The sequence below is a fragment of the Ursus americanus genome, chromosome 17, assembly GCF_024610735.1.
Source record: "Ursus americanus isolate L20-20 chromosome 17, mUrsAme1.1.p, whole genome shotgun sequence".
Taxonomy (NCBI): domain Eukaryota; kingdom Metazoa; phylum Chordata; class Mammalia; order Carnivora; family Ursidae; genus Ursus; species Ursus americanus.
Genome location: NC_142143.1, coordinates 55,935,088 through 55,959,347, shown reverse-complemented (window position 1 = coordinate 55,959,347; position 24,260 = coordinate 55,935,088). Strand labels below are relative to the sequence as shown.

General features: G+C 39.7%; 1 protein-coding gene across 1 annotated transcript; it reads right to left on the bottom strand.

Moving 5' to 3' along the window:
* Positions 1 to 615: 615 nt before the first annotated feature.
* PTGES3 (prostaglandin E synthase 3) lies at positions 616 to 22,702 on the bottom strand. The gene is made up of 9 exons (XM_087868566.1): positions 22,408 to 22,702; positions 21,941 to 22,313; positions 5,797 to 5,910; positions 5,581 to 5,650; positions 4,982 to 5,080; positions 4,154 to 4,243; positions 1,953 to 2,015; positions 1,031 to 1,055; positions 616 to 777 (listed from the first exon to the last, which is right to left on the bottom strand). The coding sequence occupies exons 1-9, from the start codon at positions 22,700 to 22,702 to the stop codon at positions 758 to 760; spliced, it is 1,149 nt and encodes a 382-aa protein (XP_087724692.1). The 3' UTR covers positions 616 to 757.
* Positions 22,703 to 24,260: the final 1,558 nt, after the last annotated feature.

Sequence of the window (24,260 nt, the reverse complement as noted above, 5' to 3'; positions counted from 1 at the left end):
ATAGTGTATTAACATTTTTTTTCACTCATTTGCCATACTGACAGTGCAAATACAATTTGGTCTAAATGTACAGACTCTCAAGCAACAATGTACAGCCTTTCTTTGTCCTCCATGCTAAGAGATGTAAAAGTTTAAGGGTCAAACAATACCAAATGTACAGGCTTCAAAACCATCTAAGTTAGGGCATTCACTAGTTTTAGCTAAGATACATCTGGAACACTGACAAGTGATCACTTACAATAATGTGAAGTAAATTTTTTGAAAAATAAAAGCTTTAGTGGAATAATCCTGGAGGATATACCAGAGGAACAACAAGTTACCAAGTTTAAGGTATCAACCAATTTGTTTCATCAGCCACTTTGAGTCCATTTTCTAAAATCTAAAATTTAGTTATCTTTCTTCTAAGCCAAGAGCTTCCTATCATGTCAGTATCTATGTTATGAAGTAAAGGAGACTGAGGTGAAATGTTTTTATTTATCACAACTGCTTTATCAATTGCCTAGGACCTCAACAGCATGGAAGTCTGGGAAAAGTTCATGCATAAGGTTATTGCCTTAGCTGACTTAAAATTGCCCCATACAATGGTACATATCAACCCTTAGTGAAGCCTTTAAAAAAACAAACAGGTTGAAAAATGGGTTAAAGGAGGCAAATACAGCATCTGCCTTTAGAGCTATCAACTCAGGAATTCTCTCAATTATGAAATCTTGCAGAGAAGTTACTTTTCTTTCTCAAAATCCGGTGATGACAACATTCTTTACTCCAGGTCTGGCATTTCTGAAAGATTTTTAAAAGATTAGTATGAAGTACAAGGGAACAATCTATCAACTTCAAAGTTTTATTTAAAAAAATGTCTTTTTTAATGTAAATACCGAATCATTCAAATTTCTGCTTTGGCTATCTGATAAGACCGTGAAGAAATAATTTTTCTTCCAAAAATTGTAAAGAAGTTAACATCTCTATTTTGAGGGTTTGTGGTCTTTGATGTGAAATATCACTGGGTAAACATCCTTTTTACAAAGATACTTACTTTCATCGTCACTGTCTTGTGAATCCTGCAGAAGGAAGAATTTTAAAAGTTACCAAGTTGATCAAACATTACTCTGCTGTGCTTGCTTCGGCAGCACATACACTAAAAAACATTACTCTGCTAACTGAACAGTTGTCTTAAAAAGCTGAAGCACTGTACTTTATTATTACAGTAGCAAAGATATGTGGTTATATCAAGCTTATGAATTTAAATCACTGGACTTCAGAACAAGTTTACTTAAGATGAACAGACATACAGCTGAGGATCTACCTCCCTGTAAGGTGTGTGCCTTCTGACTGGTGCTCATCCTTTAAATCCCTTCCTATCAACCAGATTGAAACTCTGTATAAAATGGTTTCTCTTCTCTCTTGGCATTCAACGGAAGAGGAAAACGGCTTACTGCAAAAACCACTGACTGACAGAAGACAATGAATTCCAATCCTAGCTGCTGAATTGTCTTAAGTACTTTTCAAACCATATTGAACAACTTTCTTGAAGATGTTAGCAGGATGCCAGCGGGAGGTAATGTTGAGAAAAGTGATCCGGTTTACCCTTCTTATAAATTCACAACGTCCATCTATTTACTCTATGGTTTCTGACCATTCCTGCTGCAAAACCTGTTTAACTTAGTCAAAATAATCCCTAAACTCTTACTTGAGTAAGGCATATGATGTCTCTATGTAGTGATTCTCCTGAAATCTGGTCCCTTTAAGAATGGCCCATGGGACACCTGTTCCCTAGTAGATAGCTATCCTTCAAAAATGAGCACATTTCAAAAACTGCTTTTCCCTGTTATTTCTTAGAGGAGAAAAAAAAGACCAACAAGTGGCAAAAAAAGCAATCCTGAATCTATATAAAACAAGCTATAAATACATTGTTTCTTACTATTTAAGTAAACAGAGAAAAGAATTTATAGACTTACATCATCTGCTCCATCTACTTCTGGTAAATCTACATCCTCATCACCACCCATGTTGTTCATCATCTATTTGAAGTGTAAAAATTAGTTTTAAAAATGATGTTAAATTAAGCCCTAGTTATTAGGTTGCAAGCTCCAGAATAAACCTTAAGTCTGTCAAAAGATTTCCACCAATAAAAAAAGCAAAACAAATGTTAAGTACCTTCCTTTCTGGAAAAGGTAGATTATATAGGTAATTACATAAAACCCTGACAACTTGTAGGAAGACTAAGTTCTCATTGAAGAAAAGTGAAGTTATTAATATTAAAACTTATCCAGCAAGATATTTATGTAGGATGTAGAAATTAAACACCGAAATCCTAAATAGTGCTTACCTCTGGTGCCTAAGGAAAAGAATGGGATTCATTTATAGTTGTAAAGCTTTGTATCTTAAGCTAAGTGGCATGTGTATTATGGCATTCTCATTATAGTTTTAAATATTGTGAGGAACCAATAAATGATTTAAAATAAAGAACTTCAGGATGATTAGGCTGTATAAAAGGCCTGAATACTAAATCAAAGACTAAAGAGCAATAACATGTTAAAAAGAGAAAATAAACGTAATTCTTGAAATAAAAGGTACATACTATGGAGAACAATACCTTTATATATGTAAATGCTCTTGTAGACTCACAATACATTGGGACTAACAACAGAACATACTTACATGAAGTACTAATTTCCTATCTTTATCCTGATCATGACGCAAGCAGTACATTACTTAAAAATGTACAAATAACCAAACTAAATTATTAACAGATGGGGAGGGACTTATCTCCCCAAGCTACAGCTTTTCTGTAATTTTTTTAAACTTAAAATAGTCATATAACCATATATAACTTTATAAATAAAAATTTAAAACTTCCAAAATCAATGTTTACCTGCACTTTAGAGTTAGAAGGGGCCTTTAAAAGACACCTAACCATAAAATTGCTCAGTAGAAAAGTTCTGGGCAAAGTAGTGTTAAATAATATGAATAACTAGTAAGGAGTCTCCCTACATGGGATGCCTGGGTGGCTCAGTTGGTTAAGCGGCTGCCTTCGACTCAGATCATTATCCCAGGGTCCTGGGATCGAGTCCCACATTGGGCTCTTTGCTCAGCGAGGAGCCTGCCTCTCCGTCTATCTGCTTCTCCCTCGCCTACCACTCCCCTGCTTGTGCTCTCTCTCGCTGACAAATAAATAAAATCTTAAAAAAAAAAGAAAAAAAAAAGTTTCCCTACAGCACTGTTGAACACTTTGGTTAAGTTTCCTGAGCAGGGAAAATGCTCAAATGTGCCAAGCACAATGCTAGCTATTGAGGATACAATGGCAAGAGAAGACAGAATGAACTGAATACATTAAAGAGCTATTAAGGAGGTAAAACAAAAAATAGAACAAAAGATAGCTGTTAATGCTATACTGGACAGAGACAGTTAAGAGAGAACAGTGTTAAGCTGTGTCATGCACAGCTGGGTAAAACGGTGGGACCAATTACTACAGGTAAGGAGTAGGAATAGTACAGTTGAAGAGAATCTTATCTTCCCTTTCCCTTTAATTTGAAATCAAGGTGCCAGAACCATGTGAGACAACCTAATATTCTTTTTCTAATCAGCTTTACTGCTATACATTTATTTCATAAGGTTTATTTTACCTAAAGGGAGATCAATGATTTTTTCCCCTTTGGTTATGGCAATATGTATTTGGTATCTTGGAAAAACAGGCTTACTTAAATCCTTTCCTTGATTTTGCAAACTAAAACACCCTTACACACCACTCATCATGCACATCTCACTACCATTTTTGTGTTTAAAGGTTTATATTCATATTACATGGCTCTAAAATGCAAACTTATACATGCTCCTAAAAAAATTAATTTCAATGCTAGAATAAGAACCAGTCATAAAACAAACACCCCCACAAACTAGCTATATTACACTGATAATACAGTTTATTTTTGTCTGTATACATCAACTTTAGAATTACCACTAATTTTTTAAAAAATTATAAAAGAATATTAAATTTCAGGATTAAATGACCACTGTTAAGATCTTACTTTGTTTTGCTGCAGAATGACCTTCAAAGTAAAATAATTCAGGTCTTAAATACCACTAAGTGCTTTAAAATCAAATTAAATTCACATAAAAATACACTGAGAGGTGGCAAAATGCATCTGTAAGAACTTACCTCAGAGAAACGATCAAAATTAGACATGTCTTCATCTGAATCATCTTCCCAGTCTTTCCAATTATTGAAGTCCACACTAAGCCAATTAAGCTATAGATCAATACAAACATCACCCTATGATTAGGTCAACTTAAACTTACAGGTATGTACCTTAAAACTGTATTTCTGGAACTGGGGGGTTCATACTAGTGAGGCATGGAATTAACATGCAAAAAAAAATAAATAGACTAGAAAAATCAGAATGAAGTTAAATGTAGTAACAGTCAACACAGTTTCACGAAGCTTCTTTCACAGTTGTTAAAAATCATAGTTTAAAACAACCACCACCACCACCCACAAAAACAAAAACAGGAGCACCTGAGTGGCTCAGTCAGTTAAGCCTCTGACTCTTGATTTTGGCTCTCACGGTTCTGAGTTCAAGCCCCACACTGGGCATGGAGAAGACTACTTTTAATTAATACATACATACATACATACAACGACGACAATAATAACAAAACAAAATTCATTGGTAGGAACTATTCTCAGATACAATCGACTTTTTTGTAGCACCAAAATAAGCTTCTATGTGAACCTTACAAAGCCTTCTAAGAAAAATCTGCCTCTTGAATTCAGCAAAAGATTCTGCATCAACTAGTGACTGACTTTATTCTGACCACCTTTGGTTTTAAAATAAAACCCAAAGAAGGAAAAAACATAGAACACAAGACTTTAATAACACTTAACTATGAAACAGAAACATTGTAATCTTCATGCCAAACAAACATGTCTTTTATTAATTAAATAAAAATGCAAAACTTTCCCTCCTAAAAAAGAAAAGGAACATACCTTTGCCCTTTCTTTTGTTAACCTTGGCCATGACTGGCCAGATTCGCCTTTTCGTAAACAACATAAAATTGATCTGTCCGTTCTTTTATGCTTGGAATCCTAAAAACAAAAACAAAAGGACTATCACACCATTTCTCTCTCCAATATCACTACAGAATAGAAAGTAGCCTGGCATTCCTCAGCTCTCCTTTGTAATTTCTTTCCCTACATTTTCTCTAAACTCAAAGAAACATCCCCTAGAGCACTAAAAATTTCATTAGCTATCCAAATTGCAAAAAACTTTTACGTCCCTGCACAAGGTGAATAAAATAAAACCTTAAAAAATTAACTAAATATAATCATAGAATAATTTAAAGATTCTACAAAGTTAGATCAAGACAAGCCTCAAGAATACTGCCCTAAGTCAAACAGTGACAGCAAGAACAAAAAGAGTATGCAGAGAAGTAGTTCTAAGAGGGAAATATTGCAAAAATATAAATATGCCCAGTTAGCCTCTGAACTGTTAAGAAAAACAATTACTGCTTACTGCTAAAAAGATTACTTGATGTATGTCCATTTCCTCAGATTTAAACTGGAATTAAAGCATCAAGACTACTTACATTTGGATCAATACAGTGAAAAAGATCAATTTCATTTAAATGTTTAAAATTATCACTTCCTCCAAGACAACTGTGTAAAAAAAAAATAAATAAATAAATGAGCCTCTTCAGAGAGATAAAGATTAGTAATACCTTCAGTGAAAACACAAAACAAGCAAGTCAAAGTTAGTTGTCTAATATAAGCTTTTTACCCAATGATGTAAAACGGTAATTTACCTGAACGTAAGTTTGGATTTTTCAAAATTTACATTAACATCTTTACTGTCTTCGACACAAAATTCAATGAAGACATAGTCCCTTCGATCGTACCACTTTGCAGAAGCAGGCTGCCTACAAAGAGATAAAATTAGACAAAGTTAAGCTGCAATTCATTAACTGAATATTTACATAACCCCCAAAGTCTGGCATATAGTATATTCCCACTCAGTGATTATTTTGAGGCAATTATCAGCAGCAGCAGCAGCACCAGTATTACTATTATTATTTAAGCAGGCTCCAATGTGGGGCTTGAACTCACAACCCTAAGATCAAGACCTAAGCTGAGATCAAGAATCAGATGCTTAACCGACTGAGCCATGCAGGCGCCCCTTGAGGCAGTTTATTATAATTTCAAATACATTTTTACTCTGAACAGCTGCATTCCAAGTTAAAACATAGTGATACTGATTTCACAATAGGGAAGAATTAAAAAAAAAATGTTCAGGGCGCCTGGGTAGCGCAGTCGTTAAGCGTCTGCCTTCGGCTCAAGGCGTGATCCCGGCGTTCCGGGATCGAGTCCCACATCGGGCTCCTCCCTGCTTCTTCCTCTCCCACTCCCCTGCTGTGTTCCCTCTCTCGCTGGCTGTCTCTCTGTCACATAAATAAATAAATAAATCTTAAAAAAAAAAAAAAATGCTCAATAGGGTTAACCACTGGGAAGCCCTGTCAAAATTTGTGTGCCACTCCCTTAGAGCCTTGCTCCTAAATGTCAACTTCATAGAATTAAGAAATCATACAGAACTAATCCACTGTCCGTTGAAATGCAGTATTAAACATTTCTACTTACAATACTAGGAACTAGGAGAAGGGTAAGGGAGATGATGGTAGAACTGATGGTGTTTTTTAAAAAGTTCTTGTCTGTAGCTTATTTTTGACTATATCAAGCAACCTTTTTTTTTTTTTTTTAAGATTTTATTTATTTATTTGACAGAGAGAGACAGCCAGCGAGAGAGGAAACACAAGCAGGGGGAGTGGGAGACGAAGAAGCAGGCTCCCAGTAGAGAAGCCTGATGTGGGGCTAGATCCAGAACTCTGGGATCACGCCCTGAGCCGAAGGCAGACCCTTAACGACTGAGCCACCCAGGCACCCCTCAAGCAACCATTTTTTTGACCAATTTTCCTAACAAACTTTTATGATTCTAAATAATGACATTAAAGAATTAAGCTTTTTTACAGCCTCATCTTCTACTCTATCTACACATGTATCTGATAAATACAATACTAGAAAGAGCCTGGACCATTTGCTTCTTCTTTATTCTTCTGCTCCTGTCTCCTGCAATATACCTGTCTTCTTCATGGTGTCAGCTGCCTAGAGCTCTACCCATCCATTAAAATTATGTTTGAGAACATGGTTAAAAAAACTGCCAGAAGCAAATGTAGTCAAATACAGTTGATAAAGACTGTATAGGTAAATACTTTCCTTTTTTTTTTTTTTATTTGAGATCAAGACCTGGCTGAGATCAAGTGTTGGACGCTTAACCAACTGAGCCACCCAGGTGCCCTGTTTCTTTTAAATTGTTCTTTGTGGGGTGCCTGGCTGACTCAGTTGGTAGAGCATGCACTTCTTGATCTTGGAGTTGTAGGTTTGAGTCCCACGCTGGGTGTAGAAATTACTTAAAAATACAATCTTTAAGAAAAGAAAATTTTTTAAAAAAATTAAAATTGTTCTTTGTAATCCTTAGACAAATATCCTCATTTGCATAAAAATTCCTAGACTTCAGGGGCACCTGGGTGGCTCAGTCGTTAAGTGTCTGCCTTAAGTGTCTGTCTTTGGCTCAGGGCGCGATCCCAGTGTTCTGGGATCAAGCCCCACATCAGGCTCTGCTGTCTCTCTGTCAAATAAATAAATAAAATCTTAAAAAACAAAAAAAATTCCTAGAATTCACACATACACACCCCAACAGGATTTGCTTCTAAAGAATGAACCAGAAAGACAATGCAGGAAAGGAAGCAGAACCACATCATTCTCAATGGGTTCACTTATTTTCTAAAAATAAGCATGTTCTGCTCTGATAATGTAAAAATTGAAATTATTGGCTATACAGGAATTTTTCTATTTTTTAACTGTTCTGTAAACCTAGAAATTAAAAACTTAATTATTGTTATGTCCCATCACTACTCATAAACAAACTCAGATGCAAGGAATTGTTTCAAGCTCTGAAATTCCCAACCCTAAAGAGTAGCAGCTTAAAGTCCCTCCCATAAATAAAAAGTTGTAGCCAATTGCTCATCAGCATTTTTACACAAGAGTTAAACCTGACTAGTCATATTCCACTCTGGGATATTGATATCAGATCCGAAGTAGGTTAACAATTATGGATGACAATTTTCAAAGTCTAAATACCAGCAAATCAGCAAGGGCAAAAGCTATTTATTTAGGCATCTATCAACAGATTAAAAAACAAAACAAAACAAAAAAAAAAACAGGGGCGCCTGGGTGGCACAGCAGTTAAGCATCTGCCTTCGGCTCAGGGCGTGATCCCCGCGTTATGGGATCGAGCTCCACATCAGGCTCCTCCGCTATGAGCCTGCTTCTTCCTCTCCCACTCCCCCTGCTTGTGTTCCCTCTCTCGCTGGCTGTCTCTATCTCTGTCATATAAATAAATAAAATGTAAAAAACAAAACAAAACAAAACAAAAAACAGAATTTTACATGCCTCTGAAGAAAAGTCTAACCAAACTTCTGCTGGACTAAGGAATCACTTCTAATGTCAGTATGTTAATATGGTTAACAAACAAGTTAGGAGTTTTATGAATAGGTCACAATAGGTCACACGTTATTTTTAGCTCATTTTCTTACCAAAATGGTGTTCTCAATGTGGTAACATGTTGCTCTTTAACTGAAAATATTTGCTAACTTAATAAATAATTAAAATTTTAAACAGTTTTAGGTTCACAGATTTTCAAACTATAGTCCTATGTTTAAAAAGTGCTCGTAATAACCATCTGAACAATGAAGACCATTGTGCCAGAATACTATTTCCAACTAAAGGAACAAGGTTTCCTACAAAGAAATGGCTGACCTCAGTCCTGAGGTGGGAAACACAGATGAAGTTGGGACATCCTGTGCAAATGAAGCTATTAAAAACCATGAGGTCAGTGAAAACCACAGGCAACAGTGTCTCCCCACATTGGCCAATGACAATTCTAGACCACCAGAAGATGCTATAGCTCCAATTCTCTATAAATTAGTAGATTAAAGAATTAGGCATTTTTCCTTCTTTCCTTTATGAACCTTCATTCATGGTAACTGAATAGAACCAGTTCATGAAAGAAACTTCTGTACAGAATTTCAGCTTTAGAGTGGAATAAAATGGGGGATATGGAGGTGTGTCACTATTTTGCAACCCTTAAACTGATTTGGCAGTGATCAACAATGGATAAAACCATTAAAAATGACTAGATGACCATCTGATATAGAACTTACTATCCATCTTAGAAAAGTGGGACAACCAGACATAAGCCTCACAATTTGATGCAAGATGATATACTCCACAGTAAACTTAATGCCAATCTACAAGAATGTAAGAAAAAGAAACCACTTAAAGGACACCATGAAGAAGTTAGAAATCCAGAACACTATTAAATCAAGGCTATAAAGAGGAGGGACTGCTCTGGATGAAATGAAACCTTAAGGGAGGTGCCTGGGTGGCACAGTTGGTTAAGCATCCGTCTCTTGGCTTCAGCTGAGGTCATGATCTCAGGGTCCTGAGATCCAGCCACGAGTTGGGCTCCACACTCAGTGAGGAGTCTACTTAAGGTTCTCTCTCCAACTCCCATCCCGATGCCCACTCTTTCTCAAATAAATAAATCTTTAAAAAAGGAAGAAATCTAAGGGTTACTAAACATGTGCAATTGGTGAACCTAGGCTGTATCTCTATTCCAACCTAAACATAGAAAAGAGATTACTGAAACTGTGACGATCTGAATATGGACAGGGTTATTAGACAATATGAAAATCACTGTTAATTTTGTTTGGCATGAAAGGAATTGTTTTTATGAAAAAAAAAAAAATGTCAGGGCACCTGGGTGGCTCAGTTGGCTCAGGTCATGGTCCCAGGGTTCTGGGATTGAGTCCCACACTGGGCTCCCTGCTCTTCAGGGATCCTGCTTCTCCCTCTGCCCCTCCCTCCAGCTCCGTCAAATATATAAAATCTTTAACAAAAAAAAAAAAAAAAAAAAAGAAAAAAGAAAAAATGTCCATTCAAGATGAAAACTTAAGTATATGGGGTTTGCTTTAAAAGACCTTAGGGGAGGGGCACCTGGGTGGTTCAGTCGGTTAAGTGTCTGCCTCTGGCTCAGGTCATGATCTCAGGGTCCTGGGGTTGAGCCCCGAACCAGGCTCCCTGCTGGGTGGGGAATCTACTTCTCTCTATGCTGCTCCCCTGCTTGTGCTCTCCCACTCTTTGTCAAATAAACAAAATCTTTAAAGTAAGTAAATAAATAAATAACGATTTCGGGGGGCGGGGGGGGTGCCTGCCTGGCTCAGTTGGTTAAGCCTCTGCCTTCAGCTCAGGTCATGATCTCTGGGCCCTAGGATGGAGCCCCACCTCTGGCTCCCTGTGCTTCTTCATCTCCCTCTGTCCCCCCCCCACCACACACTCTCTCTCAAATAAATTAAAAAAATCTTTTGAGGTAAATGAATGAATGAATGAATGAATGAATGGCTTCAGCAGGGGCACCTGGGTGGCTCGGTCAGTTGTGTCTGACTTCTGCCCAGGGCATGATCTTGGGAGTCCTGGGACTGAGCCCCACATCAGGCTCTGCACTCAGCAGGGAGTCTGTTTCTCCCTCTATCCTTTCCCCTGCTGGTAAGCACTTCCCCCCCTCCCGCCCCCAAAATAGGTGAACTATTTTAAATAAATAAATAAAAATAAAAGACTTCAGAAAAGGAAAAAGGGGGTAGATAAAGCAACATGGCAAAGGCCTGCTAAGCACTGAATCTAGATGACAGGTAGATGGGGAATTATGTTCACTGTACTTTTTAAAAAGTGTTATTAAGTAATTCTGGCAGGGAATACTTTCTTCCTTTGGTGTAACCCAGTCTAATTTTGAAATTGTGTTATACTTGGTTAATGAAAAGATTCTATCTACTCCCAATACATTTTACAAATGGTATTTCAATAAACTCTGGTAAATGCTTTTGTAGCCAAATTTAACAATCTTCAAGGTTATGTTTACATTGTAAAAATTGCATACTAAGAGCCTATACTAATAGTAAAGGAGCACACTAATGGTGACATGGTTATTACAAAAGCTATATAACAAACCAACTAGCATATTAGCTCTTCAATTTGTTCATATTGAGAACAGTGGAACCAGAGAATCTTTTTCCTTTCCTCAAATTCACGTTAAGTTATCTAGAGTCAGATTGTTATGGGCTGAATTTTATCCTCCACAAATTCATATATTGAAATCCTAAACCCTCCAGACTTCAGAATAAGAATGTATTTGGAGAGAGGATCTTTAAAATGAAGTCTTAGGGTGGGCCATAATCCAACATGACTGGTGTCCTTACAAAAGACCTGTGAAGACACAGAAGAGATTCATCTACAAGCCAAGGAGAAAGGCCTCAGAAGAAACCAATCCTGCTGACACCCTGATCTCAGGCTAACACCCTCCAGAATTGTGAGAAAGTAAATTTCTACTGTTTAAGTCACCCCATCTCTGGTACTTTGTTATGGCAGCTCTAGCAAACAAATACAACCATTTTCCAAATAACAAAATTAAATGATCCAAAGCAGGGGTTGGTGCAGGAGCCAAAATGGTTTTTATATTTTTAAAGAGTTCTAAAAACAAGCATGTGGGACAGAGATATCTGTGGCTTACAAAACTTAATATGTTTATTAGGTAATCCTGATCTAAACCATCAAAATATATATAAAAGATGACCCTATACTTAACCCTAAACCAGTAACAAACTCATATATTCACTCAACTGGAAGAGAACTCAATTGTTTGTGAAATCCCACTTGTCTTCTATGAGGATCACGACATTTCTTTTTCTATTAACCAAAAGAGGAGCTGATTTAGCTTTAACTCTAGCTCCTAAATTACACTGGATTTATCTCTAGCCTTATACTAACATTGGCAAAATTCATAACCACTGCGCAGGTCAGTCAGTTCACATTAATAGTAAATAACTATAGATGTAAATGAAAACTTTTCTTGGGGTGCCTGGGTGGCTCAGTCGTTAAGCATCTGTCTTTGGCTCAGGGCGTGATCCTGGCGTTATGGGATTGAGCCCCACATCAGGCTCCTCCACTGGGAGCCTGCTTCTTCCTCTCCCACTCCCCCTGCTTGTGTTCCCTCTCTCTCTGTTTCTCTCTCTGTCAAATAAATAAATAAAATCTTTAAAAAAAAAAACCCCCAAAAACAAAAAAAACTTTTCTTTTACCTCTGCATATGCTATGTCAATAATCCATTATTTAAAACAAAACAAAACAAAACTGAACCACCACCCCCCCCCAGTGGGACATTCCGTGCTCTTCTGACAAGAGCTTACAAGCTCAACATTAGGGCCAGGTCAGTTCGAGCAACTAAATTTTGCAGATCCTAAAATTCTCTATGGTTCTGACTAAAACTTCTTAGTTTGTCTTAAAAAGACAGAGTGGGAACCATTATTTGCTTCCAAATACCATTTTTAATATGCTAGAATCTGGTGAGTTTTAATTCAAATTTGTAGAAAATGACAAACACTCTTCACTTCAAAAAATGGATGTATGCGGCTCAGCTGCTTAAGCGTCTGCCTCTGGCTCAGGTCACGATCCCAGGGTCCTGAGATCAAGCCCTGCATTGGGCTCCCTGCTTCTCCCTCTCCCTGCCGCTCCCCCTGCTTGTGCTCTGTCGAATAAATAAAAATCTTAAAAAAAAAGAAAAGAAAAGAAAAAAAAGAGAGGGGAGGAGAGGTAGGGGAAGGGGGAGGAGATGCACCGGTGCAATGGTCTGAATGCATCCTCCTAAAATGTGTATGTTGAAATCCTAATGCCCAGTTTGATAATAATAGAAGGTAAGACATTTGGGAGATGCTTAGGTCACAAGGGTAGAGCCCTCATGAATGAGATTAGTGCCTTACAAAAGAGGCCCCATTTAGATCCCCACCTCCTTTTCCCTGCTGTGAGGGCACAGCAAGTAGCTATGAGCCAGGAAGTGGGTTCCAGCACCAGAAGATGACCCTGCTGGTGCCTTGATCTTGGGACTTCCAGCCTCCAGAATGGTAAAGCAATAAATTTCCGCTGTTTATAAACTACCCAGTCTGTGATATTTTGTTAGAGCAGTTCAAACAGTCTAGACCACCAGCAAAGCTAAATGGAAAAAAAATTGCTAAGGAAAATTCTCAAATACTGCAATTCTTTTTATAGTTTACTATGTGCAAGGCATACTGAGTTATATGACAATGAAAACACCTCAAGCCTTTGTGAACTGGAAGAACAGACATACATAACTTGGGGTAAGTTCATAAAGCTGAAAGTTGAAAACCATGTTAGAGGTAGGTCACAGAGATCCCTGGAGACAATGGAAAAGAATTTGGTTTATTCTGTAACTGGGTAAACACACACACACACACACACACATGCACGCACATTAATGGCAGCTATCATTCCTTTAGAGCTTTGGAAATCTTCAGGGGTGGAAAATGTTCCACATAGAATTCCACATCATATGACTTGTCTCTACAACCAACACTATGGTCAACACTCCAACTTCTTTATTTTCTTTTTCTCTCAGAATTTCCAATGTCCAGGAATTTTTATGAGCAGGTGCTCCAGACTATCACACATAGCAAATATGAAACATACATCAGAACTTAGTGAAACAAAAAACTTACTACTGAAGTGAGAGGCCTACATAGTTAATACCACAATAATTCAAATTCGGCTCCCTGAAATAGATGATTTAGAGCAATCTCATGGGAGATACACACACACACACACACACACACACACACACACACACACACAAACACACACACGTGCCAATCCTACAGAATTACATAAAATTCCACATCATTTTGCTGTATTTCCCTAAGAAATCTTTAGTATCTTGCTATCACATTTGTGGTCCAACGAGACTGATTTCCTTATTAAAAAGTTTCTATCAGGGCACCTGGATGACTCAGTCAGTTAAGCATCTGCCTTCAGCTCAGGTCATGACCCCAGGATCCCGGGACCGAGAATCAGTTACTCTATCCAAAACGTAACCAACAAACTATTCCGAAAATAAAGGACTCACAAACAAGTCAAATGTACTTGGAGGGTATATACGGATTTGGCAGTATTTCTTTTCCAGATTTCCCAAAATACAGCAAAACCTCAATTAACGAAATATAAAATCAGATACTTAATTTATAGATGGCTTTCATCAACTTTATCTTTCAACTACTGACCACTGATCTACTTTCTACAGGAGACATAGTCGTATTTGGCTGAAATGTGATACGGCAGAATACAGGACTAATAGTAAAAAACCCTTCTTAGGCCCAACCCTTACTATCAAGCACCTCGCAGAGTCAAGCCTAGCAGCTAAAATACAACACTGAGAGTTTAAATGTTACTCAATAAACAAATATTTATTAAACACGGGCTTGTTTTTTGTTCTGGGGATAGAGCAGTCAACGAAACAAACAAAACTTACATTCAAGTTAGATGAGATTTAGTCCAAAAATCTTTTTTTTTTTTTAAAGATTTTATTTATTTATTTGACAGAGATAGAGACAGCCAGGGAGAGAGGGAACACAAGCAGGGGGAGTGGGAGAGGAAGAAGCAGGCTCATAGCGGAGGAGCCTGATGTGGGGCTCGATCCCACAACGCCGGGATCACGCCCTGAGCCGAAGGCAGATGCTTAACCGCTGTGCCACCCAGGCGCCCCTAGTCCAAAAATCTTCTAAGAAATATGGGGGTAAAGGGATCAGGTCCATTACTAACTACAGTTTATCTTTCTTAATGTGTAAATAGATAATACATCATAAGATAACATTCTCAAAAAAGAAAAAAGATAACATTCTCTGCTTATCAGTACAGCTGAGCTTTGAACATGTGAGTTGTGGGGGCCAACCCCCTACAAAGTTGAAAATCCAAGCATAACATGACTCCCCTAAAACCTGTTTAACAGCCTACTGTTTAACAGCCTACTGTCGACCAGAGCCTCACTGACAATGTAAACAGTAGACCAACACATACTTTGTATATTAAATATGTCATACATTGTATTCTTACAATAAAACTAAAGAAAAGACAACGTTAATAAAGTCCTAAGAACAGGGTGTCTGGGTAGCTCAGTCATTAAGCGTCTGCCTTCGGCTCAGGGCGTGGTCCCAGAGTCCTGGGATCAAGCCCCACATCGAGCTCCTGCTCCCCTGGGAGCCTGCTTCTTCCTCCGCCCGCCCCCTGCTTGTGTTCCCGCTCTCGTTGGCTGGCTGTGTCTCTCTGTCAAACAAATAAATAAAATTTAAAAATTTTTATGTATTTATTTGAGAGAGAGAGAGCAGGAGCAGAGGAATAGGGAGAAGCAGACTCCCCGCGGAGCAGGGAGCCTGATGTGGGGCTTGATCCCAGGACCCTGGGATCATGACCTGAGCAGAAAGCAGACATTTAACTGACTGAGCCACCCAGGCGCCCCTAAACATCAGACTCTTGATTTTAGCTCAGGTCTTGATCTCAGGATTCTGAGTTCAAGCCCCACTTTGGGATCCACGCTGGATATGAAGCCTACTTCAAACAAATAAACAAAAAAAAACCCAACCCCCCCCCCAACAACCCACAACAACAACAACAAAAAGAAGGGGCGCCTGGGTGGCTCGGTTGTCCACCTTCAGCTCAGGTCATGATCCCAGGGTCCTGGGATCGAGCCCGGCATTGGGCTCCCTGCTCAGTGGGGAGTCTGCTTATTGCACTCCCTCTGCCCTTCCCCTCCCACCTGCTTGTGCTCGTTAGCTCTCTCTCAAATAAATAAAATCTTTAAAAAAAAGAAAAAATACATTTACAGTACTGTATTTATTGGATAAAATCTACCTAAATGGACCTACGCAGTTCAAATCAGTGTTATTCAAGGGTCAACTGTACTTAATTAATGACAGTTTCCTTGTAAGTTTATTCTTAATAGAGTATGATTATTTGTCTAAATTAAAGGATCACTTTGAATTCTAAGATGAAACAATAGAAATCAGGAGACTAGCTTTTTACTAAAGCTTAATAATGAAGTAAATATCTTCTACATTCAGAAATAAACCTATGTCTATTTAGTAGGAAGGTTCTTAAAGACCAGATTCACTAATCTTTTATATATCTCAGAGTATCTTTACACATGAAGAAGGATTATAGAAGAAAACTCATTAAAACCAAGAAAAAGTCAGCAGTAAGAGATTTTAAAATTCAGAATTACTGATTTCTTAAAATTAAGTTTGTCAAATAGTCTATCATTTGCAAAAGGGAATCAAGACACAGGTAAATCCTTTTTAGTTTGCGCTAAGTGAGGAATGATACAGAAACATGAAATTCTGATATAAAAAGGGAAAAAGTAGTTCTAGGTTCATAGACTAAGCAGTTTTTCCTTCATCAAAAGCTCTGTCTACAAACGTCGAAAACCACTCTCTCTTTTTTTTTAAAGATTTTATTTATTTATTCGACAGAGATAGAGACAGCCAGTGAGAGAGGGAACACAAGCAGGGGGACTGGGAGAGGAAGAAGCAGTCTCATAGTGGAGGAGCCCGATGTGGGGCTCGATCCCACAACGCCGGGATCACGCCCTGAGCCGAAGGCAGACACTTAACCGCTGTGCCACCCAGGCGCCCCTGAAAACCAGTCTCTTATACATATATTCTTTCCTCAAACAAATCCCAAGATATGCTTCCCATACTTTCAGATCATCTGTAGGTCAGTTGTACTTCTGGAAAGGTGATCGGAATACACATGCCAGTCCAGTGGCTTCCAAATTATGTGCCAAGGTGCATCAGGGCACCATTAGAAACTCACAGGGTTACTCTAAAGTATTTTAAATTTGAGAAAAATTTAGTGATACTCAACCTCAGTCAAGACACCAGGTGGTGGGTGCCTGGGTAGCTCAGCTGGTTAAGCATCTGCCTTTGGCTCAGATCATGATCCCAGGGTCCTGGGATTGAGTCCTCCCTGAGCAGGGAGTCTGCAGGGAGTTGGCTTCTCCCTCTCCTCCTCCCTCCTGCCTGTGCTCTCTCATGCTCTCTCTCAAATAAAATCTTAACCAAAAAACAAAAAAACAAAAAAGACAGCAGGTGGTTCAATTTCAAAGTATACTGTACTACATCCCTCTCCACTAACCTTCATTTTTGCAAAGATAGATTTTTGGTGGTTGCTATGATTTAAAAAAGGGGGGAGGGGCATAAAAAAATCAGCGGGGAACAGAAACTGAGAGAGAAGTATCCAATCTGAATTTAAGGTATAAGAAGTTACAGTCCCCAAAGGGCATACACATTCCATTAGTAACTGTGGTTATAAAACAAATGACATTTTTCTTTCAACTTTTGTGTATTAACTTTTCAAAGACTACAAGGCTGTTTGGACGAATTATGTTTTTGGACCCAACTACATAATAAACAGAACTGCTATGTTACTCCTTTTGGTCACCACCACCACCAAAAACAAACAAACAAACAAACAAACAAACAAAAACCTACTAAGACAAAAAGGGGCAAACCAATGTTTGTGAACCTCTGTGTTAGTTCCTTTATTTGGTAATTCCTACTCTAAAACATAAAAGTGAAAGCTATTCTTAAAGACAGTATTTCTGGGGCGCCTGGTGGCGCAGTCGTTAAGCGTCTGCCTTCGGCTCAGGGCGTGATCCCAGAGTCCTGGGATCGAGCCCCATGTCAGGCTCCTCTGCTGGGAGCCTGCTTCGTCCTCTCCCACTCCCCCTACTTGTGTTCCCTCTCTCGCTGGCTGTCTCTCTCTGTCAAATAAATAAATAAAATCTTTTAAAAAATAAATAAATAAATAAATAAAGATAGTATTTCTTCCAAAACTTAGTGTCTTTCTTCCAAGCAACTCCAAACTTCCTACTTGCCACCTTTGGCACACATCCTAAAACATCTCCAAAGTAGATACAGTAATCTTTCTTCATACGAGAAAGACTCAAACAAGGTCAATGTCTCACTGCCTCCATTACCGACAAATTTCAGAGCCTCTAGGCTCCATTACCATATTGTCAAGAAGTGGCACAGGTTTTAACAGAAACAGTTTAGATTAGATAATAGAACTACAGAGACATAATTATTTCTCTGGAAATAAAAGGATCACCTGGAAAACTATCCTCCCTTTTTGTAAAGTGGAAAAAATAAGCCACCTGTCAGAAATCCTGAGTTCTAATCCTATCTAGGGCAGTTTCTTATACTAATTAGCACTGTGTGAATTAGTATTTGAAGAACTAGATCCTGGAACTTAAATACATACAAAAAATTTTCAGAACAACTCTCTGTGACTTAGATCCTTCCAGTACACAAAGATAATTAAAATGCTGAGTTGGAAAGGGCCCTGACAAACACTTTTTAGAAATACAGTATGACAACCTGTGAAGATCAACTACTGTGCAGAAAATGCACAACAGCACATTATGGCTTTGGAATACAATATGGGGAAAGGCATACTACTGCTCAAGGTAATGTTTAAAGTAATTGGCATCTTCCTGAAAAACCAAAAGTTCAAAGGTGACCTAGGGAAGCAGAGAAGTCAGCCTCAATTTAAAATCTATCACTGCCAATCTACACAGTAGATAATAAAAAAAGTTTACTACAATACACATTGTATTTTTGTAGCAAAATACACTAGACGAGGTTCAATAATTTCCAATTTAGGAACTCTGGTATCTTAAGAATTTAAGAGCTAGACTGATTCTAAACAGTCCATGTTACAAGGCTATTTTTTCCTGAAAAGTGACAATCACTACACCCAAGACCCCAAAATGATACAGCTCTGAGAAAATTTTGAAACAGAAAATACAATTAAACATGGGTATCTTAGTTAACAGTATATACCTGCCTGCACTGAACAGATTTTGTCACTTCCAGTTTCAACTGCTATCTAGTTAAAGTCTAACTAAGCACAGAGAAAAATAAAAAAATCCAGTTGCCAGGTTACAGTGGTTAGGAAATCAACACTGAACAAAAGCCACCATCAGTTACTCTTCCTTAACTTACAGAAATTAACCATATACCATATGCTCACTATTACAATTTGTTTTGGAGGCTAAAGACCAATGATTTTATTTTGGGGACTCAATTCTACAAAACTGAGTGATGGCAAAGTATTCAAGATTTTAACCAATGCTTGGGGTGCCTGGGTGGCTCAGTCGTTAAGCGTCTGCCTTCGGCTCAGGGAGTGATCCTGGCGTTCTGGGATCGAGCCCCACATCAGGCTCCTCCGCTGGGAGCCTGCTTCTTCTTCCTCTCCCACTCCCCCTGCTTGTGTTCCCTCTCTCACTGGCTGTCTCTCTGTCAAATAAATAAAGTCTTAAAAATAAAAAAGGTTTTAACCAATGCTAGAGAGAAAGTAAATTTCTGGAGAATTTAGTAACTCAAGTACAAGACAACCCAAAGAATGACTTCAAATAGCTCAAAACTAAATAAAATAGGGGCTCCTGGCTGGCTCAGTCAGAAGAGCATGGGACCCTTGATCTCCACATCATGAGTTCAAGCCCCACACTGGGTATAGAGATGACAAAAAACAAAAACCCAACAAAAACGTAAAAACAAAAGTACAAACAAAAAGGAAAACTTTTCCTTCAAAAATCAAAACTTTTTACTTTGTATCTATTGTCAATGAGTCTAAATTAGAATCAGAACCAACTACAATAGCTAAGTAAAACAAAACAAAACAAAACAAAAACAACAAACTAGCACCCCACCCCCACCCCGCATTTGAAGAGAGGTCCTAAAATCCCAGCCTTCTCCAAACGGGATGAGAGACTGAGTTTTTATGTAAATTATCGGACAAAACTTTAAAAACCTGGTTCAAAAAAATGTATCTAGAAAACCACTACTAAAGAATATTCAAATGAGAAAAAAGACTGTAAAACCCTGAAAATATCCAAACGTGAACGTCTCTCTCCACCTTAAAATAAGTTTTATTGCAGGCTCAGTCGGAAGAGCATGCAACTCTTGATCTCGGGCTTAAGAGTCCGAGCCCCATACTGGGGAAATTACTGGAGAGATTAAACACACAGATTTGAAAAAATAGAATTAAAAAAATGTTAATAGCAAACATCCACAAAATTAACCCTTATCTGCCAGATTCTTCCAGGGACTGGATGACCCACTAAAGGTTTTTTCCAACTCAAATAACTGATTCATAATACTCATCTTGTAAACTTATTCAAGTCATTAGTTCAAGAAGATCCCCTAAATAATTTGCAAGATGACATTTATTTTAAAGAGATTTATCTGGTCTCTTCAAAACACACACTTTGAAAGTAGCGTTCTTGTAACTTAGGACTGCTTTTTGGAATATTGATCATTACGCTTTTCATCTGAGTTTTTAACCTATTTACCGAATGTCTCTTATCTTTTTAACTATTTCATGTGACCTCCCAAAAGTATATTTCAAGTCATTCCACGCTTGGTATATCTCAGTGAAAAGATATTTTGTTTGGCTACATTTGTCTATTAACAGTTGGTAGCTTCTTAGAGAATTTATTTTCTCCTCATGGAGTTTCAAAGTATTAAAAGGCATTTTAAGACTGACAATCCTGCTACATTATTTGGAACAGATTTCAAAGGAAAAGCGAAATCTACTTTACATAGATTAAAATATTTTGCTAGATACCACGGCGGTGGGGGTGGAGGATCCTTCCAAAATTCTAATACATCCCTTTTATACAAAACTGCGTTCTTGAGGCTTGCTCTCCATCATCAACCAGCTGGAGTGTATCCATTACTTATCCATTTAGATGTCTAGCCCAATATACTCACCAACAGTATCATTATTTTATTAAGTAAACCTTTGAAAGAGTGTTACTTTTCACAGGAACTAAAATTGTTACCCTTCAATTACTCTCACTAGGTAACTTCTGGAGAGTAGCTAGTACCAAAAAACCTGTAAAACCGGCAGTTCTCACATCTAGAAGGATAGAACTTTTCCTAAGAATGTAAGGCCTCGAAGTGGGACTGCCAAAGATTTCTATTCGTTTAAAAAAATCAGTTTTTTTTCTTTACCATAATCAACTAAAATTGTTAAAAAAAAAAAACTGTCATCGCAACGAAAACAAATTTAAGCTCTCAAAGACAACAAGAAGGCAACCTATTTTACCCTTAATTAAAAAAGGATAATGAAACCTCACCTCAAGTTTAATGCAGAACACAGAAAACGTCCCCAAGTATCTTTCGACTCGACACGTGCGAACTACCTGCTCAATACTAACTCCTCGCGGCCAGGGACCAGGTTGAGTTTCAGCAACCTTCGCTCCCATCAAAAGACTGGAGTTAGGAGGAGGCCTGGGAAGATCCATACCCAAGAAATCACGACCCCGGAGAGAGAAGTTGTGGTGACGGTATGACCTCCCTGCAGTTGCCTAGCAGTACCTGTCGCTCAGGGCGGAAGGCCGCGTGCTGCTCTACGAGGAGCCCCGCCAGCCTTCTGGGAGCACCCACCACAGGTGCACTTGGCCCAGCGCCTGGCCCCCACATCACGGAGCGACAGAATCAGACCACCCAAAAAGCCAAGTGGCTATCCAAGAGGGTCCGCGCCTCCGGGGCGCCCGCATGGCAAAAAACAAACAAACAAAAACAAAAAACAAAAAAACCCCAAAACCTCACAGGAAAGGAAGGCCTAAGGCTAAGTTACGGAGTTAGAGTGATCCGGACTGGAGAAGGAGGGAAAGTGGGATTTCCGGCGCGGGGAAGCCGAGGGACGGTTCAGAGGTGGGGAAAGAGGACATCTGGAGGAAAAATGTCCTCCACCCGCCAACGGTAACCGGAACAAGGATACTGGACCTCCCACAAGAAAGAACGACCGCCGCCACCAAGGAGAGAAAGACGAAGGGGCCGAAAGCGGGGGAGGGGTGGTGGCAGCTTCCCGGCAGCCCCCTGCGCGGCCTCGGCCTCCCTCCGGGACGACCTTCCCTCGGCCGGGTGTCGCACTCACATCGTGAACGGGGCAGGGGGACGGGCGCACGGGTGGGCGGGCCTCTCCGGTGGCAGCTGCTGGGCAATCGACTCTTCTCCGGTGGCGACTCGGCGTTTTCTTCCCGGTCGCGGCCTCTTCTCGCTTCTCTCAGGCGACGGCGGGCTCGACCTGGGTCCCCAGAATGCACTGCGCGGAGAGAGCGGCTCCTCCGGTCGGGGAGAAGAGGAAAGTGTAGGAAAAGGGGCGCGAGGACGGAGAATGAACGTGCGTGCGTGCGAGCGAGGGGTGGTGAGGCCGGGCGGCGGCTGGTGACGCAGCAAAATGCCCGGGCCCTGCCGCCGCGCGTGCGCACTCTTTGTTTTCGGGCCCCTGCGCGGTTTTCTAGAGATATCTACGGAAAGGGCGGAGCCTCCCAGCTCCTTCGCGATCCTTCCCGGCGCTGGCCCCGCCCTGCGTCGGCTCCCTCCGGTCCGACTCGTTCCCGCCTCTCCTCCCGCGTTCCCCCCCTCGCGTTAGAAAGCCGTTGGCCCCGTAACCGCCCGGCCACGCGCGTCGGGCGATCTCCCGGAGAAACGGCTGTGTTGACCGCAGGAGGAAGGCTGAGGCGGAGGGATGCAGAGTCGGGAGGCTTGAAAAGTGAAACGGCTTGGTTACTCTTGAGGGAGTAAACCAGTCCACTAAGGAAACATTCTCCCGCAAAAAGATGTGAAAAGCCTGTGCTGGTGATATTTGCGGGAAAAGGCTAACTTCAGAATCGAGGGCCTGGGTGCACCTAGCCATTTTTCTGAAGGTTGGAGACCCTCTCCAGAGGCAAAGAAAATTTGAGGTCTTTGGTTGAAGAGGCACGTTTGCCATTTGGAGCGGGCATTTGGCCCTGCTTCGAGATAATTACTGCCGTAGGTGAGACAGGGAGGTTACTTAAGTGGAGAGTCCAGGTTTGTGAGAATGGAGACACCAGGACACTCGGTGTCTCCAGACGCATCTGTTGGGGGAAGAAGTTCCCCATCTTTTCAACCATTATCTCTGGAACTGCCGCTTTGTCCCTTGGACTTGGTTGGGCTCTAGTGAGGGATAGTAATAAGAGAATGAAAACAGTACTGCCTACTCTAGAAGGCCACTTAACAGCAGAGTAAGGGACAAAGACAGCAGTGCACAGCTAGTTGGAACACAAAGTTGTGTTCTCAGACATGTTGCAAAGTATTGGCTAAGTGTTAACATTAAGGACCTAGTGGTCTATGCTGAGCAAGGCAGGTTTTGGGAGCTACGGACATTGCACACTATGCTCAAATCTTCGTTTGAAAGGGGTGTTAAATCCCAGCTTTCAAATACTATGATTTTAAGGAGCCTTCTGCCTGTTGGGGAAAAGAAAATACGCAAGTCAAGATAGAGTGCTATAGTGGAAGTACAAAAAGTAATGGGAGCATAAAAGGAGAGGTCGATATTGACTGGAAGGATTAGGACAGACCTTGTTAAGAAAAATTAATCCCAAACATGGAAATAAAGCAAGGAGTAGAGGGATGACCTTTCAGTTCATACTGGGGCATAGTTTAACCTGCCTCCCCAAGGATTGTTCTCTAGGAGAAGGTACCTATGTTTGACTTTGCTATTTATAATATGATTAGAGCTCAAAATTTCTGAGTGATTAAAAAGCTAACCCCGAAGTTACGGTTTTATTGCTCTGTAGAACACTAACCAGTTTTGTTTAACCTGCAACCTTATTCTATTTTCATGCCTATAAATACCTAGTTCTTTAAATGCTCCTGAAGCCAGCTTTACCATCTTACTAGTTCCATCATTGAGTTAAATAAATGTTTGGCTCATGTTAATTTTATATTTGTAGGAGAATTATGTTTTTAATTTTTTTGAAAACTCCTCTTTGACAGCCTCCTAAAGGTGACAGCAGGAATGAGTGGGAGCAGTACATTTCAAGCAGGAATCTTGATAGGTGAAGAGATAGAGAAGAATATCTAGGTCAGGGGTTGGCCGACTTTCTGTAAACAGATAAGTTACAAGGTCTCTGTTGCACTTTCTGAACTGCTATTGTAGCATGAAATCAACCATAGAAAATATGTAAACACATGAGTGGCTGTGTTAAAAAAAACTAAGAATGCTGAAATTGAAATTTCTTAAATTCACATGGCACAAGATACTCTTTACCAACCTTTTGAAAATGTGAAAATCAGGGCACCTGGGTGGCTCAGTAGGTTAAGTGTCTGATTCTTGATTTTGGCTCAGGTCCTGATCTCAGGGTCCTGGGATCTACCCCTGTTTTAGCTCCACGCTCAGCAGGGAGTCTGCTTGAGATTCTCTCTGCCTCTTCTTCTGTCCCTCCCCTGGC

Excerpts from the sequence above, each read along its gene's own strand:
- PTGES3 (XM_087868566.1), bottom strand. The coding sequence starts at position 22,702 with ATGGCTAGGTGCACCCAGGCCCTCGATTCTGAAGTTAGCCTTTTCCCG. Across the intron at positions 22,314-22,407 it reads GGGGGAACGCGGGAGGAGAG|ATATCTCTAGAAAACCGCGC; the intron begins GCGGGAACGAGT and ends CCCTTTCCGTAG. Across the intron at positions 1,056-1,952 it reads AAGTAGATGGAGCAGATGAT|GATTCACAAGACAGTGACGA; the intron begins GTAAGTCTATAA and ends TTCCTTCTGCAG.